Raw genomic sequence first — 18,944 nt, 5'->3', positions numbered from 1 at the left:
AAGCTCCAAGGCAGATTAACACACCATTACACAGATGTGAAAGCCAGAGAGCTCTCACACCATGCGTTCATATTTTTTTTTCTCAAGGTCATACGCAGTACGTGCTGGAGTCAGGATTCAGAGCCATCTGTGCCTACCTCCAAAGCGTATGTTCTTTCCAGGACACTCTTAACTCCATTCTTTTTTTGTGGAATTTTCCCTGGTCCCCTACCTTCCTCCTGGCTTACTGAATCTTATTCACCTTCAAAGTAAAGCTCAAAAGATGACTCTCTGTAATGAAGTCCCTGGTTCACAGCACAGTAAGAGAAACAGGGAGAGTATAGTGATTGTAAAGCTAAATTATTTCCATGCAAAGGACTCTACTTTATTCTAAGATTATGTCCTTCATACATTTTTGGTGTTAAGATGATTTTATGTTAAAAAAAATAAAATGGTGGATGGCTAATTTTTTAAAAATCTTTTTCTTTAAGAATATAAATATCCAGCACAATATCTGGTATGTAATAAGTATCCAATCAAGCATCCATTAACACTTGCCAGATGTAGGCAAGTCCACCTCCTCCCTGTTCCCTACAAGTAGTATCTTGGCACTGATGCTCCCCGCTGATCAATTCAATGCTCCTGGGTCCAGACGTTTCTCAATCCCTTTCAATTACAGAGGTGGTTTACACCAACCTTGGAGTAGCTAAGCCACTTCCAGTCCCCTCCATAGTAGCTTTTGGGGGGTGAGGCCAGGCATGCGGTGGCAGGCAACTAACTGCAAGAGGAAGGAGGGCAGCACAATAAGACTTGGAAGTTTAGAATGAAAGCTTAGGAAGCAGGACATGTTCACAAGAAGGTAGCTGAGGTGTCCTCTCTCATGGCAGGGTGATAGTAATTCTTAGACTCAGAAAAATGATTTTGATTGGGTGAGTGTAGCAACCTGAGTTTTGCCCCAAATTTAGATGTGTTCTTGGTCTTAATCTTCATTTCTAGGGGTATGAACCCATTGTAAATAGAATCTCTTGAAGATGTTATTTTTTTAGTTAAGGGATGGCACAACTGAATGAAGCTGGGTCTTAACCTGGATTACTGGAGTCCTTTATAAACAGAAGAAATTCAAAAACATTGAAAGAAAGCCACTGGGTCTGAAACCCTGCAACTAGAAAAGAAAGAAGAGGAGAGCACAATGTGATGGGAAAGCCACGGAACTGACAACCAGCCAGAAAGTTACTGACCCTGGAATGAAGCAGATCTTTCAGTCTCTGAAACCAGGAGACAATAAATTCCCATTGGTAAACTAACTCATTGTTTGGTACTTGTCACAGCAGCCAGGAAAAGTAAGAGCAAGGAGAGGTCAGGTCGCTGTTAGGACAACAGCCTTGGGAGAGATGGGAGGCAGAAAGAACCTGATTACAAACAGCAGAGCAGAAGGTACCAGGTTGGTGATGTCTTGTCACCTGGTTCCTACTTTTCCAGGGGAATACAGAAGGGCCCACTTCAGAGTCTGGGTCCTGCCCTGGTGATAAGTCCATTCCATCACGCTCATAGACATCAAGGAGAAGTCAAGTTGGCCATAGGAGGGGTCATCTAACATGCAACCCAGGGGAGGGGACCTCAACAATAGGTGGTTACTGGCAAAGCCTTATGACTCAAACCAAACATTTACTGAGAAAACAAAAGCTAAAACCACAGTTCCTGCGAAACAAGCAGCAGGAGGCTTTAGAAGTTTCTGGAAGTAAAACTGACATCACACAGTAACTAGCTACCAAGACATGCAAATCCAGGGTTGCTGCTATTGCTTCCAGCAGATTGAGTGCACTATACAGAAGGCATTTAGTGCCAATAGAATGGAACGGGTTGGCAATTAGGGTGTCTCCTATTCCCTTTGCCATAGTCAGCTGGTCAGGGCTTCCATTTCTCACTTCTTTTCTAATGCCTTCTGACAAGAATTTTATGGATGAAAGAACATAAAAATGAAAGCTATTATCAAGAGTTGCTTGACTTCATAAGCAGCTCCAACTTTTTTTTAAACCTGAATTGGTGACTGAGTAGGCTTGGACTGCTTTTTATGTGTGCAGGGCACCATTTGTGTTGTACCCCAGGGAGCGGGTGCTATTGCTTGGAGCTAAGGGTTAACATCAGCTTGTTGCAATTCATTTCTGCCTGGAAAGACAGCCAAAATAATTCACAAATTGGTTATGGTAACAGGTAAGAAGAACAATTTTGATAAAAAAGGCAGCAGCAGCAGGGCAGAAAATGTGAATGTTCCTTGAAGGTAAAAGAATTAAAATATCTTTGCAAAATTAAAAAAAAAATTGTGTGTGTGTGTAATGATTAATATGCATGTAGTTGCACCACCATTCAACCAACAGGAAGAAGCACAGAGCCCCATCCTCCTGCAACACTAGCGTGTAGGTAAAAGGCTTATTTTGGAGGTGGGTGGCCACATTCTGTGTTTCAGGCAGGAGATGAGGAATTCTTGTTTCCCAGACCAGATGAATAGGCCTTGGAAACAAGGACTGTGTCTTTTCTCACTCATTTGTGCCTCACCTCCCCTTACTCCATCTTATCAAACCTGTGCCAAGTACTTATCAGCACTGTGCCAAGTACTGAGGAGATTTGCTGTTCATTTGTAGGGGGTCATGTGCCTAACCATACAATAAAAGAGAAAAAAATGTTAGGGGAAATGCTTTTCAGAAACCTACCCTCTCTTGAACTTACTGCCCATTTTGTTTCAGTCCATTCCTTGACCGAGAGAGAAAAGCAGCAGTCTATGCACTTGGCTTCCATTTCCTCCCTACCCACTCTCTTCTGACGTGTGCCCTTTGGCTTCTCTCTTTACTGCCCAAACAAAAACAACCCTCCTCAATGGTTCTTTCTCTGCTGCATCAGAAACTGCTAGTCAAGTTCCTGGAAATGGGCTTTCAACAGGATGGATCTTTCCATCCAGGAGTCATCTCATCAAGCAAGGGCACCACACACCTGGGATTCATTCTCCATAACAAGAGATCTGAATTATTGGCTCTGGGCCTTAAAAGCAAATGGGATGGGGAAGCCAAGCCAACGTAAAAATAAAAACTTTCCATGAGAAAAGAAAAGAACACAGGAAAACTGTGGGAGGAGAAGAAATGGCATCCAGAGATGCAGAGATTTAAGAAAACAGTTCATTTTTTAGCATTCCACGTAATATTTTAAACTACCTCTTTCCAAGAATCGCCAAAATTTTGGCAAATGCTCCATAATTCCTAGGATACACTGTATGATCTAGTGGGCAGATAGAGATAGAGATAGAGATAGAGATAGAGATAGAGATAGAGTTAGAGATGGAGAGAGAGAGAGGGAAGGAGGGGGAGGGGAAGAGAGAGAGAGAGAGAGAGAGAGAGAGAGAGAGAGAGAGAGAGAGAGAGAGAGAGAGATTTAGTTTGTATGCTACCAGGATGCAATATACCAAAACAGAACAGTTTTTAAAAAAGGAATTTATTAAGTTGCCATCTAAGGCCATGAAAATGTCCAAATTAAGGCATCCAGATAAAGATACCTTACTCCAAAGAAAGGGTAGATGATGTTCAGGGTTTCTCTCTCAGCTGGAAGGGCATACAGCACATCTGCTAGCTTTCTTTTCTCATTTCATAAGTCTTCCTTGGGGGTGTTTTCCTTCTGTGTCTCCATATGCCTCTGGCTGTGTAAGCTCTGTTAGCCCTTTCCAAAATGGTTCTCTCTTAAAAGATTCCAGTAAGCAACCTCGCTTTGAGTGGGTAGAGACACATCTCCATGGAAATGATCTAATCAAAAGTTACCACCCACAATTGGGTGAGCCACATCTCCATGGAAACATTCAGAAAGATTGCACCTAGCAATGTTGAATGAGGGTTAAAAGACATAGCTTTTCTGGGGTACACAATAGCTTAAAATGGGCACATTCCACATTTTGGACCACCCAAATATATGTTCTTTCCAAATGCAAAATATGTTCATTCCATCACAATATTACAAAGCCTAACCCATTTCAGTATAAATACAAATACAATATAAAGTCAGAAACAGTACAAAATCTCATCAAAGTCAACTATAGGCATGGTCTGTCCTAAGGTCTCCTCTCGTTCTGGACCAAACTCAGAGCAAGTTATCTACTGCTAATATACAAAGGTGGGACAGTCATAGGAGACATATTCCCATTTCCATAGGTAGAAATTGGAAGGAACATAGGGGTCACTGGCCCCAAATGGTTCTGAAAACCTGCAGAGCAAACTCCATTAGATTTCAGAATCTGAGAGTCATTTATTCTTGGGGCTTTAGAAAGCAGCAGTCCCACCCTTTCCAAGGGCCTACTTAGAGGCCCTGCTCTCTCCACTATAATATGGAATTGGCAATCTTGGAGGACATTGGGGAGACCACCTTTTTCTCAGTTTCACCCTCTCCAAGCATTGGGCCACACCCAGGTTCTCTGCCATCTCCAGGGCACACACTCAACCCCTCCAGAACAATGGGGTGGTAGTCAGGCTCTGCCCAATTCCCAAGGAATGTGCTCCACTTTCTCCAAGGCCTGGGGCACAACTCTTCCGGAACATCCAGGTAGAAGGCCCACCCTCTGCCTTTGGGGCAGACTCACCCTCTCCAGGTGCTTGGGTGGGTCTGCTCTTCTGGCCTGAGGTTTTTTGGGTTCAGACCTTAGTTCTGAAATTCCATGGTTCTATCTCTGAAATTCCTTCAATTTTCCCCTTTTCTGTCCCCATTTATACAGACCCCACAACACTCTTGTTGGTTTTCTATGTAGTATGCTTGGATCATGCCCGTCAGATAAAGGGACTTTTCACAGATCCTTTCTGGATAGCTCTATCTCAAATCCTTGCTTATTTTGTAATGGCTGACTACTTCCACGTTTGGTTAAATCCTCACATGGGGCACTATTCTCTGAAGACTCCCTTTCAGGAAGTCCAGAATTTTCCAGACCATCAATTTTTGGTTTCTTTATACTCAAGAGTTCAGTTCTCAGCTTATCTCTTTCCTGTTGCATTTCACTATAAGGTGCAAGGAAAAACCAGGCTGCACTTTCCACATTCCAATCTCTTCTGCTAAATATCCAAGTTCATGGCTTTTAAAATATGCTTTCCATCCAAAACCAGTCATCAATTTTGCCAGATAATCTGCCATTTTTAAACAATGACCACCTTCTTTCCAGTTTGCAATAACACATGCATCGTCATATCTATCTAAGGCCTTATCAGAGGTATATTTAGAGTCCATATTTCTACCAACAGTTTCTTCAAAACATTCTCTACCTTAACTATTAAACTCTTCACAGCTATTTCAGAATCTTCCCCCATCCATTAAAAAAGTTGTTCCAACATGTTTGGGATTTATAAACTGCAGCAGCGCCCCACTTCTCTGGTATCAAAATCTGTTTTAGTTTGTAAGCTGCCAGAATGCAATGTACCAGAAACAGAATAGCTTTTAAAAAGGGAATTTATTAAGTTGCAAGTTTACAGTCTAAGGCCATGAAGATGTCCAAATTAAGGCATCCAGATAAAGATACCTTTCTCCAAAGAAAGGGTTGATGATGTTTGGGGTTTCTCTCTCAGCTGGCATGGCACATGGCCACATCTGCTAGCTTTCTCTCCTCATTTCATAAGGCTTCTCCACAGATGGTTTCCTTGGCATCTCCAAAGGTTTCTGGCTGTGTGAGCTCTATTGGTTCTGAAGCTTTTCCAAAATGGTTTCCTCTAAAAGGACTCCAGTAAGTAACCCCACCTTGAATGGGTCATCTCCATGGAAGTCATCTAATCAAAAGTTCCCACCCACAACTGGGTGGGTCACCTATCCATGGAAACAATAAAGAGATTCCACCCAGAAATACTGAATGAGGATTAAAGAGCATGGCTTTTCCCAGGTACACAACAGTGACAGTTTCAAACAGGCACAGAGATAAAGAGATAGAGATGGGGGGGGGGGGGAGAGAGGAAGAGAGGGAGAGAGAAAGAGAGAGAGAGAGAAAGGAAAATGATCATAGAATCCAACATGGGAAAGACCCTTCCAGATAAACATGCTCATGGCACCATGCAGGAAAGTGAAGGGTATAGAAAGGTTTCAGGGGCCCAATGGGGCTGCTGTTAAGTCACAGCTGCTCATGTCATCATTGTAAAGTTGTTAAAGACTATGGTTTTGTGTTTGTGATCAGCAAAGGGTCCCAAAAGTACACTAAATTTCTAGAAGAATGTTTTCTCAATGGAGGGCCCTATTGGCATTTTGGATAGGACAATTCTTTATTAAAAGGGCATGAAATTGAATATGACAAGAGATCTTTATATTCTAAAGAGGCTAAGGAATAGGAGAAAAGAAGCTTAATGTCCAGGATATTCTCACACAGAAGGGACAAGAGACAGCTAAAGTACAGGTTGCGACCATCCCTTCATCCTTGACTCTCAACACAAAAAGCCTCTCCTCTTTTCCTTTCATCTCCATCTCACAGGTCTTTCTAGCCCCTCTCAAGATCACTGGCACATCTGTGAAGCATGAAGTCTAATCTAGAACTCTTATTTTTAAAGCATTGATCTATTCAACATTTTAAATGCACCCTTAAGAACAGCCAGTCCTTGTCCTTGAGTAGCTAATGTTCTAGCAAGAGAGAGAAGGCTTAGGCAAGCTCATCTACCACATGTGGCCTCACATGACTATTGCCTTGTGAAAAGTGTAATAGTTTTCCCCCAAGCCTGTTCCTTAGTATACTGGTCCTAAAGACGTACCATCCAGAAAAAAAGGGTTCTGAGGCCAAATAATTTAATCAAAAGACAAACTATCCAGAAAAAGAATTCTGGGGTCAAATATTTTAATAATTTTGGGAAACACTCTTATTCTGTCTCTTCCCTTCCCTTAAGAAACTTACAATACAAATGAGTGTACTAAAGACTAAAGACACTAAGATGCCTTTCAGTATCTCATTAATGCTGATTAACCTTATATTCTCAAACTTACTTGATTGCTGAAACCTATCAACATTCCATGGAAGTAATATTCTATTGAATACGACTTGCCAGATTCTAATTGGAGTGATCAAGGGTAGGTTTCAAGGAGGAGGTTACATTTTGGCAGGGCCCAAAAGATGGCTAGTGCTTCAAGGGGCCCTGATAGCAGCAGGACACATAACCCATTCATTCAGCACACACTTACTCTGAGTAAGGTCAACTGTTGGTACCATGGGGTACCATGAGAACCTTAAAGTCCTGGCCTCTGCAGAGTGAAGGGCACTGGCACTGATTTGAGAAAGAGAATTTTATATTTTGGAAATAGCAAGTAACTGGTTTGGGTACAGCAGATGTGAAGAAGAGAAGAAAGAATAAGGTTGGAGCTAAATGGTGTAGGGTGAAGTATCCAAAGGAAAAAGAAGCTATTATATCAATTGTTTACCCCCATATTTTGTGGTTGATAGCACCGGCTTGGGCAGGGAAATTCATTTCTTTCTGCCACTGGCTAGCAGAGAAATCCTGAGCACAGCCCTTATCTTATCTGGGCCTCAGTTTCCTCATTTCTAAAATGAAAGGATTGGCTAAATTCTCTAAGTTTTCTTCAGCGTCAAGATCTCAGGTTCTGTGATTATATAGATAGGAAAAGACAGCATATATCAGCATTAGAGAACACAAGTGCTGTGGGAGGTAGGAGGATGGCTATTGGCTTGGATGTATGTCAACAAATATCTTCAACTCTCAGGTTTTGGCTTCTCTCCACCTGATATCTTAGGATCACACTTGTGAAACTGGAAGAATAAATGTGCATACTTCCAGCAGACTTAATGTTGCTCAAAAAATTGAGGAAAGCAGGGCATATAGACTAGAATGCAATATTCCCAGTGTATTTTAAAGATGAATAAATGAGGACTTAAAGAGATCTCTGGTTTTTTAGCTTCTTTGGCCCCAGTGGTGCTCACTTATTATGCCCCATTATTGGTATTCTTGCTAGAAAAGCTTGACTCTGGAACTAGAGAGCCTTAGCTATTTAAGCCTGGAAGACACAAAAAGCTACTTGTCTTGAATTAAGCTATGCTAAAGAGACTCGAACTTACCGTTAGACTGATCTTCCCCGTAATTCTTATGTGATGGTGCATACAAGAACATCAAGGCAAAAACGTAGAGGTTCCACATGCCGTAGATGCCCGTGAAAAAGGCACTGTTCACTTGGACTGTGACGCCGCCCCATTTCCAATGGCCTTCAGTCACCTATGGAAAAGATAGAGAAAAAACACAAAACTGACACAGGAATCTACTAGTGCAAAAACCAGGTCTCTTCCATGTGGAAAACTGAATGGATATGTAAGATACCATCTTTTACTGTGAATCACACCAGTAGGATTTAAGGTTAATTGAGGGTTTACCATGTGCCAGGCATGAAGTCAGTTGTTCTCACCTAGGCTGTGCATTAGAATCACCTGGGGAGCTTTTTAAAAATCTAGATGCTCAGTCTATATACCAGACTTATTAAGTCAGAAACTTGGGGGCATCGATATTTTTAAAGCTTCCTAGGTGCAAACAGTATCAGCCAGATGGAGTCCACTACACTAAAGGCTTTACATGCGTGATTCCATTTAACACTCTCCACCAAGCCAAAGTAGTGACGATTATTCCCCACTTACAGATGAGGAAACTAAGGTTTAGAGAGAACAAGTACTTCCAAGGTCACAGAGGATAGTCAGGATTCTAACGCATGGCTTGTTTTTAGAGTTCTGACTCTGATTTATAACTCTGGACTGCTCTCAAGATATCATATGGAGAAGCAATGAACTGATCAACAAATCCCAAGTAGATTTCTATCTCTGTGCCAATACATCCTCTTCACTTCCTCCTGTGGGCTTCTGTTCACACTTGATCTCACCAGAAATGCCTTCAACAAAGTACTTCCCATATCAAAATGCTATCAAATTCTTGCACAAATGTTTTTCTGACTATCCAGAGCCATGTTGAGATTTGTACCTCCAAAATCTCACCATCCTTTCAGTCCATTTTGCAGATAATTTTATAGTTCCGTGATCTTGAGTAGCTCATAAATTGTCATGTATGAGCAAAATGCCTTCTCCACTAGACAGGGATTCCTTGATGGTAGGAGCAATGCAGTAGACCTCTGCATCTTCTACAATACCTGGCCTGATTCTGAGTAGAGACTAGTTGCTCATTAAATGCCTGGCAAGTCAAGCAGAGGCATGCACTGGTATGAATTTGCAGAACTAAGTTTATGAGCTTCTTGGAATGAAATATTTGAGAAATTTTTTTGTTGTTCTACATTGAATTATAGGAATTCTTCCTTTTTTGGTGTCTTGTCTTAGTAATTCTGAAGAGATTGAATTATAAACATTACAGTAGGGAGGTAACAAAATCACGTAAGTCTTAATATATACACATAAGCTTCAACCTGCCCCCCTCATCCAACTCCTTCAAATTGGAAATTTAAACACAGTGTTGAACACCTGGGTCCAGAAACTTCCATGGTGGAGAGGCTTGTCTTCCTCATGGCTACCTCTGAACATAGGTACTGGTCTCTTCTTAAACAGCAGTGCATCATTATTCCGAATTTAAAGAAAATTGTATTGGAGTCTAACACTTAACCATTAATGACAGTTTCTCCTCTGCTGCCTGTCTTCCCAGCTAGATGTAAACATCTTGTGGGCAGAGATCAGGTCAGTTTTGTTCACTGCCATGTCTTTGGTACTTGATATGCCATGGGTAAACAGAGGTTGACTAAATGAACAAATGAATCCTCAGCATGAGCAGTTTTCTTTAATATGGCAGCATGACATAGCAGAGAGACACAGGCTAGGATTTTGGCAGAACTGTACCAAAATCCAGGCTTTACCACTCGCTTTGCATTTAATATAACAAGATTAAGAACTTGAACTTCAGTTTCTTTAAATGTAAAATAGAGATGAGGATCCCTAACTTAACAGTTACCGAGGACAATTAATTAAAAAAAAAGAAAAGAAAAGAAAAATCTAGAAATGTCCTGGTACATAGTAAATAAATATACAATTAATTTTATTTATGTAATGCCTGTAAATCACTAGAAAGGTAATTATTAAGTTTTCATATACTGTGCAATGTTGTGAAGTTCCTTTTGTCTGTGTTAATGATATGGTAATTGTCTTAAGGGCTGTTCTGATGACATGTAGTTTATGCTGAGATGTGTCAACAGATCTGAATGTGGAAGTGAATGACTAATGTGTGCTAGCTCCAAGATCGATGAAATGATTTTGATCGATCAGGAGATTTTAAGTGGGGGAAAAAGAAAACAGTGGACAAATGTTCCTGTGACAGCTCAATGAGGCTGGGTTATATAAGCCAACTACAGGAGCCCCTTCTAAATTCTAAGGTGGCAAACTAGATCTCCATGTGAATGACTTAAATAAGTAGGGTGATTTCACCTCCAGCTTATGATGCAGCAGGCCTGAATTCATTGGTAGCTTCTGCCTAACCAGTGACCCACTGGTAACATTTCCTCTTGAAAGAACTAAAGTGTTAGTTAACCAGTTGACTAGCTGATTATAGAATTAACCCATTCAAGTTCAGTTTTACTGATACATTACTGTTCATTTTTATGATTCATAAACAAACCATTACCCATGAACTCTTATTTTGGAAAATAATTCACATTAGATGAAATACCTAGGAGTGTATTTTGCTGAAAAAAAGAAAAAGATTTCATAACCACTACCGATTTTAGGACAAGTGCATGGGTATTCAAGCTACTTAAGACTTCTTAGAAATATCTTCTAATTCCACCCTTCTTACTTTCAAGTACAGAATATCTTAACTTTATAAACATTACACTACCTAGTTAAAGCATCTCTGAATGATTCTTTTTTTTTTTTTTTTAACATGGGCAGGCACTGGGAATCAAACTCAGGTCCTCTGGCATGGCAGGCAAGTGTTCTTGCCTGCTGAGCCACTGTGGCCCGCCCTCTGAATGATTCTTAATGCATATGATGGAAGGAGAGAGGAAGTTTCAAGAGAGTAGCTGGAAATACATGTATCTGCTGCCATAACAAGGGGAACTGTGCCTCATGTGATTAAGGAAAGAAGGCAAGACTGGGTGAGCCACAGGTGAGGCCAGGCACAGCAGTTCTCTAATAAGGCAGCTGGCCCTTTGGCTAAGAAAAGGAAGCATAAGAGTCCCTACTTTCTAGGATATAAGTTGAGAATATTCAGTATTGACAGTTTTGCCGAATTGATTCTTGCTAGGATTACCATGACTGACCCAGCTACAGAAACACCCAACTACATGCCTGCCACACAATATGCTCAATAGATGCTTGTTGAATGAATGGGGCAAATGTACAGGGGTGTGCAGGGAGCACACTGGGTGTACATGGAGGTAGAAAAGGGCACTACAAATGGCAGCTCTTAAGAAATTACTGGATGGAAAGTAAAGAGAAAATACGGCAGGTAATAATAAATCACAATAATTGTGTTTAAACGTGAGAGATGCCAGTGAGGAACAGGTGGTATTTCACTCAAATATTGCTCTCTGTTGTGTATCTATCTATCACTTAAAAAAGTAGTTAACATAGATTGGCATAAAGCTCAGATTAAAAAAAAATTATAACAAAGATAGCAATAGTTAACATTTATTCAATGCTAATGCTGTGCCAGGCACTATACTGAGCATTTTGCATGAAATATCTTATTTAATCTTGATAATGATTCTGTAAAGTGGGTAGGTTCCCATTCAACCCATGGCTAAACTGTGGCATAGAGAGGTGAGGTAACTTGCCCAGAATTGCTCAGCCAGAAAGTTGTGACTCTGTTTCCAGAGAATATGTTTTTGGGTTTTTTGGGGGGGATGCATGGGCCAAGAATCGAACCCAGGTCTTCCATATAGCAGGCGAGCATTCTACCACTGAACCACCCCCACACCCCATACTCCAGAGAATATGCTCTTAGCCATTATAAAACATGAGACTAGAGATAATATCTTAAATGGTGATTAGTCTCTAAAATTAGCATATAAAGCAACTATTATGTAAGGTCAAATATCTTTTGAAAATTCACTCAATTGTCCACAATATATATTATTTTTACAGCACGTATACAAAGGTTAGCATATTCAATTATCTATATAATAATATTATATATGGACTATGTATCCTAAGCATGATAACTTATGGTATATAGTAAATTGCATATATATGCAAAATATAATCTTACAGTAGAACCCCTGGGATAAGATGTATCATGAGAGGCACATGGGAGCTGAGATTGATCGGCGAAATAGCAGATTCATGTCCCCAGTCTCATACTTGTTCTGAGACATATGCTTGTTCTTTAGAATGGAGGTGTAAGTACTCATACTATTTGATTTGTAATCTCTAAATATATTATTTCCTACTGAGGGCAAAGAGTTGGGTTTGCATAAATGAACTGGGCAGTTAGTGCAACTCCACTGTCTGGACACGAAATTGGGCTTTCCATTCTCATCTCTCCATTATTCTTGCCCGCGACAGCCTGAGCTCTGAGCACATTCCCAGCCATAGGTACTTTTTTATCGCAGTCATACCAACAGAGCAGGCTGGGTAAGTCTGGATTTTACTAATGCCAAGAGATGGGGGGGGGGGAGCAGCCACTTATTTTAATTTTCAGATAAAAATCAGATATGCCCTGCCCCCTTAAAAATCATCCACCTTACTTTGGTAAGTCCCTATTTTTTCCTGATTTTACATTTGAACAATTTACTTTTGTGTGAAACCACCCAATTATACCCCTGGAGCCAAGTGAAGGTCAAATCCTTTTACACCCAGTAGTCTTGACAACCAACATTCCACTTAACAAGATTTCCAAATTCCAGACACAGGCCTTGTTAGTGGAAACATCACCTCTGTAACAGAAGGAAGTGACTGCGTGAGCACACACACACACACACACACACAAACGAGCCAGGGACAGGCTCTCTGGGGGTTTGCTGCAAGTGGCTTGACCTGAGTTTCGGGCACCTCGGGGTCCCCTCAGTGCAGGTTGGTGATCCTCTCCCCCTGCATGGCCGTTCTGTTCCCCATTGCCCACCACCTCTAAATGGAGCGCCTCTTTCTCTTCCAGAAGGAAGAGGCTGAAATACCAGACTGTATGTACCATCACTTGGTTGCTATGACTGAAGCCATTAAAACTGCAGGCATTAAAAGACTGCACCTCAGTGCCAGCTACAAAGCTTCAAGGTCACCACATCCCACAGCTTCCCATCAGCCTTTCATTCCTAGCCTCGGAGCTTCAATATCCTGGCGAGATCCCCCTGCATTCTATTTCATGGGGCTTAAATGTGAACTCTCCCAGCAAGCCCAGGAGTATAATGGGGGTTTTAATACATTCCTTTCACCTAGGGCTGGGATCCGTTTCAAAAAGTTACCCAATAGGTTTTCTTTCAGGTGAGATCATTGCTGAGACATTCCAAAATGACATTAAAAAATAAATCCTCTGATGACTATATTAATACAGTACCTGGGCCACTGCGAGTTATGCCTGAAAACGTCTTAGATGTCTATAAATAAACCTTAAAAAAACAAACAACAACAGTAGGAAGACTGTGGGGAGCTAATGGAATCCAAAAGGCCTTATTTGCCACCACCCCCCCTTATATTTGAAATCCACCCCAGGCCGGGACTGTCACGGCAGATATAAAAAAGCCAGCCACTGGCTGGAACTGCGCTAGAAAATTCTTGGCAATGGAATATTAATATTTTTCTCTAAAGAAAGCTACAAACTATCTGCTCCTTGGAAGAGCAGTTTCCTCTGCTTTAAGAAGGTGCAGTGATAACACGTACATGGTTAAACTCCGGCAACCTGTAGCCACCTTAAAGATCAGCAAACTTCCTTCAGATGCACAAAGCACCCTCCAGAGACAAGAGAGGGAGAGGGATTGTGGGAGAATGACTTCAGCTTTCTAGAGTGATAGAGACATGCCTTAGGACCGAAAGTGCCCTTCTGTTCTGTCTTCCTGAGAGCACATCTTGGCATTACCTTTTATTCCTCCACCTCTACTTTTGGGACCCCGTTTCTCCAGCAGGCTCTACGCTCTCTCAGCCTCGGGTGTGCTAAGTGTCACAGCACATTACCGCGGGACTGGAGGAACTGGAAAGGAACTGGAAAGAATCCACAGCAGGGGATTAGCTGAAGTCAGTGCCACAGATACCCTTGTTTGAATATGGGTATTTGAGCCTCAGCTGGTAGAATAAAAAACTCATTCAGAATTGGAAATATTTTTACTGCATGTGGAGTGGAGGGTGAAATTTCCAAGGTTTTATAAACAAACAGTCTGATACAAATATAGTACTGTTGTAGGTCAAAGTAGATGTGGCAAATGGGACCCATGAAGATGCCTAGCCATGTGTCTGTTTTCATTTTTCCCATATCAACTGCAGCCTTCAGCAGAGCCGGCAATGCTAGCACTTCCCAGTGGTCAGAGCCAGCAGGGCCCTTGAAGCTCCGGACATGGGGTCTCCTGGAGTGTCCCTGGATAGAATTCAAGGGATTCACCAACAGAAATGGGAAAACTTATGTCTTTATATTCACTGATCTCTAACTGAAAGCGAGCATTTCCTTCAATTATGAATGTAGAAAACACATCCCAGGAGTTTTAGCACCACCCATAAATTTGTCAATAATAAAAAATCACAGTGTTTTCATATCACATTGCAGTTGTGGCAGATATATATCTGTAATGTTTATAATTGCAAAGTATATACATACCTATTTAATTTCCTTTGAAATTTAAATTATTTTATTTTATTTACTGAAAAACATTTTAAGAAGAGAGCCACAGACCTAATCAGATTGCAAAGGCATCAATGACGCAAAAAAGTATGGAAGCCCCTGTACTAGCAGAAGACTTGCTAGCACAGTGAAGTAATTCTTGTTCTAAGTCTTTGTCTGCATTACTAAACTTCTCTGTGTTGGCAACCATAAGGATAATGGAGCATTGGCAAGAGTCAGAAGGACTGGGTTTTGTCCCAGAATTTACTGTATGTCCTTTGGCAAGACATTCAACCTTCATGTTACTCATAAAATTATAGATATTCATGCTTATAATTGCTTCGGAAGCATTACTTTATTTGATTCTTGCAGTTGCCTTCTGCAGTGGTACTACGGTTATACCCATTTTACAGACAAGGAAATGAATGTTACAACTGTTAAGTGCATCAGCCAAAGTCCCACCCAACTGGAAAGCTGCATAACTGGGAAATGTCTCTGAAGTCATTAGATTTCACATGCTAGCACACTGGGATACGAATTTCTACCCTACTTATCTCATGGGATTTTCGTGAGGCTGAAAAGAATGAAGGACATAAAATACATTAGGTTTAAACAGTTACTTTCCATTTTCCAAAACAAGTTAACAATATTTTAAAAATTATTATCATTTTCCCAACTGAGATTTTCAAGTATAGCAACATTATGAGTTTGGGAGATAACTGATGGAATGATACAGTTCTATCAAGGGGACTTTTGAATTACTTTTCATGTTTAAATGGCAATATAATTATTATAAAGAATGGCTGATGAACCAACAAAGGATATACATTAACGCCTAGGATAAGGATCAAATTAATACATCAGTTGTTAGCTTTTGCTACAGGGTTTATTCTCTTAAGCAAATGAAATAGGAACCCTTCGATCTGGCTGTGGACATTTAACTTATTTTAGCAACTATTTTCCCCCACCATGGTATGGTCAAAGGAAAAATTCAGTCCGTCTCTGGCCAGATGAGAATGAGTCTCAGATTACAGCAATCTCAATAAACATGGCTTGCCCATCTGTCCAGACTTATAGCTTCTCTGTTCCTTTCCTCTTTGGTTCTGTACAATTTTCTGTTCAGAGGGAAGGGATCTCTCCAGGAATATACTCACTGTGCCATCTCAGGGCTCACTCACCTGACTAACAATGAAGAAAATGACAGTCATAGCAGCACAGGCCAAGGTGATCAGCATGAGAAACTTGAACCTGAAAATGAGTCCCTATTAGGAAAAGAAGGGAAGAAGAGCTTAATTTCCACCAGCCACCATCTATCCTTTTCTCTACGTATAAATCTAGGAAAAGCGTCTTTGAAAAAAAACCTCTGTAAAACCAAATCCCTAGGATTGACAGTGAAAAAAAAATCACCTAGTAATATTTCTCCTGCAGAGGTGAATGTGGCTAGAAAATTTCTTGGACCAAATACCTCCAATGTTTTTATCTCCCAAGAAGCAGCGATACCAGAGCCTGGGAAATTACATTCACAGCACGTCTCTAGGCTGCTAATTTCCCTGCTAAGCTGGTTATGCTTCTCTGCAAGGGTTCAAAGTTACCAAATCCAAGTTTTCTGTGGTTGTAATAAAATTCTGCTCCAGTGAACAAAATGAAATGTGCATATTAATCAACATGAAGTGGATTTGGTTGCCTTTTCTCATGTGTCACTCCAGCACTGGAGACAGGCGGGCTTCAGATAGTGCCTGTGATTTCCTGAGAGCAGGATTTAAGGGAACCTCCGTCTCAGGGATGGATACCTATCATTCGGCGCTTCTTATTTATAAATCCACGGCATATCAAAACGTCGTGGACCTATAGTTTCTGCTCCCCTTTTCACAGAGGATTTAGGCCAGTGTCTCCAAGGATCGCCACTTAAACATGAGCACAAGGGATTCTTGAAAGATCAAGAATGTGTTGCCTGTATTAGAGCTTTGAGGATTTTGAGTATTCTTTTCTTGGATGAGGCACAGAATCTCTAAACACAGATAACTGAACTCTGAGTACTTGCCATATATTTTAGGGGAAATGTCTGGAAGTCATATCCCCTGGGCCAGTCCCCAGGCTTAAAGCTGATTCTAGGTGGTGGGGGTGGGGGTGGGGCCCTGGATTGATGAAAGCCTCACCCCAAACCATATGCTAATTCTACCATAGTCAAATCTCCCATATAGTAAGCCACTAAATTCCATCCCAAAGCTGAAAAACCCGATGAACAAGTTAACTCCTTACTGGGGAGAGAAAGAAATTTGTACCGTGGGAAACTTCAAGATTTAGACAGGCCAGCTAGATATTCAAACTTACAGTAGGATTTAGCCTCTAATTTTGCCCAGAAAGCCGACAATGAGAATCTCTCAATGTCAATGTGTATTGAAAGAGAGTACACAGTTGTGTGTGTGTGTTTGTGTGTGTGTGGGTGGGTGTCGGTTTTTACATATCCAGCAGGAAATATTGAGTACCGGTTCCTTTAGAATGAGCCAAGAGAGCGTCTCACCTCATAGTGCAGTCGCCGGACCTTGCTCATGGCTGGCAGGCTAGACTGCTTCCCACTGATGTTCCGGAACACCTGAAACACCATGAAGCACAGAAACAGGAAGTAGAGGCAGAGGCAGATCCCAGCCACAATGATGAAGGCCATCTGATGGGATCAGTTAAGGAAATGGCCGGGGAGGCAAAGACACCAAACTGAGAGGACGCAAGCATGTTTCCCCAGCTATGTTGGTGATGCTCTTTTGTCTCCAAATATATCAGCACTTTTCAGGGAGATGAACTATTAAAACCCATCATTCTAACGGCAGCATGGGAGGTTTTCTGACTCCTGTGCCACAGAGACCGTCCTATCAAAATTGCTTCTAAAAAGCCAAATAAGAGGAATGTGCCTTGCTGGTCAGAAATGCAGTATCTAGGACCCGCCCCAGACCTACTGAATCAGAACCTACCTCTCAATCAGGTGTCCAGGAGATTTATATGTGCAATGAAGTTCAAGAGTACAAAAATGGTAGATAGTGGCTGCTAAACTCTTCATTGAAAGATGCATTAAAATCACTGGAAGAGTGAGTTTAAACAGATGCCCAGGTCCCACCCCAGGTATATGGAGTCAGAATTTTCCCATGGTTAACGAACCAAATATAACCATGTTGGGAAGCACTGGACTAGTCCCAGGATTTTTATAAGAATGAACTTGAGATGCCCTGGAATCAGGGGGAGGGACAGGGTGGAGGTGGGGTGAAGCGGCATGACCCTGGGCGCGGGATCAAAGGTCCTGAAGTAAAACTAGGAATGAAGCACTGTTTGCAAACTTCTGTCGCTACCGTGGGCAAAAGGACATGTGGCAGGGGGCAAGGCAGTTGGGGGGCAATATACTTTGAGATACCCTGGTGAGAACCTGAGACCAATGGTTTAAACCCAATTTGAGACTCACCAAGGCTTGGTACAGAATGAGATGACTTTTAGGTAGGTGACCTCATTCCCATTCCTCTCTGTGACAGCCCCACATTTTTTAACAACTCTGAACTCAGCATGTACATTTCATTAGATAATACAGTTAATGCAGCTGCTTCTTCTTCTTGCCTAAAAAGCTGTTAATTCAAAGATGCACCTTACAATCAATGATATTCTGAAATTAAAAAATATGCTAGCTTGATGCAAGACTTTGAAAAAGGTTATTTACCTCTCTGTGCCTCCATCATATCTGTAAAATGAAAGAGTTCACCTACTTAACATGATAAATATTTCCTTGGTTATGTAGTTAGGACTTTTTGATATCATGGGAGAAGGGAGGTTTGACCCTGTCATCTTTAAAGTAACAATACTACTGATTCAGTTTCTTCATAAAGCTCTTGTGACATTATGAAAACCAATATAAATATCACGGCTGAATAAAGCATGTTCACCAACACTTAGCAAAATATCATTATCTATTAACCCAAGCCTTTTCTCCTTAATCCAGATGAGAATCTCTTTTCAACCAAAGTACTTAAACATATTATTCAGGAAGATAAAATATTTAAATCCAGCATCCTAAAAAGGATAAGCTAAGACTGTTGCTTCTGCTTCAGGAAGATGACTCAGACAGAGCTTATGCCAACCAATCGGAAGCCGCAGCGACTCCTCTGGAACTAATCACCTTAGCCTTATCGCCACTCAGTCACAGAAATGAATAGCAGCAGTGCGGCATGCCAGCACACCAAGGTCACTTTAAGAAGGCTCAAACACAGATAA

General features: G+C 41.2%; 1 protein-coding gene across 1 annotated transcript in view; it reads right to left on the bottom strand.

Moving 5' to 3' along the window:
- WLS (Wnt ligand secretion mediator) overlaps positions 1-18,944 on the bottom strand; it is a 112,529-nt gene that overhangs the window by 5,083 nt on the left and 88,502 nt on the right. Inside the window, exons 9-11 of the mRNA XM_077120645.1 lie at positions 17,218-17,361; positions 15,875-15,958; positions 8,036-8,189 (exon numbers count right to left, since the gene is read on the bottom strand). Of these exons, the coding sequence (XP_076976760.1) occupies positions 8,036-8,189; positions 15,875-15,958; positions 17,218-17,361 (382 nt within the window). The remainder of the gene's footprint in view (positions 1-8,035; positions 8,190-15,874; positions 15,959-17,217; positions 17,362-18,944) is intronic.

Source organism: Tamandua tetradactyla, chromosome 11 (assembly GCF_023851605.1).
Source record: "Tamandua tetradactyla isolate mTamTet1 chromosome 11, mTamTet1.pri, whole genome shotgun sequence".
NCBI classification, from domain to species: Eukaryota; Metazoa; Chordata; class Mammalia; order Pilosa; family Myrmecophagidae; genus Tamandua; species Tamandua tetradactyla.
This window is presented reverse-complemented; position numbering and strand designations above follow the sequence as displayed.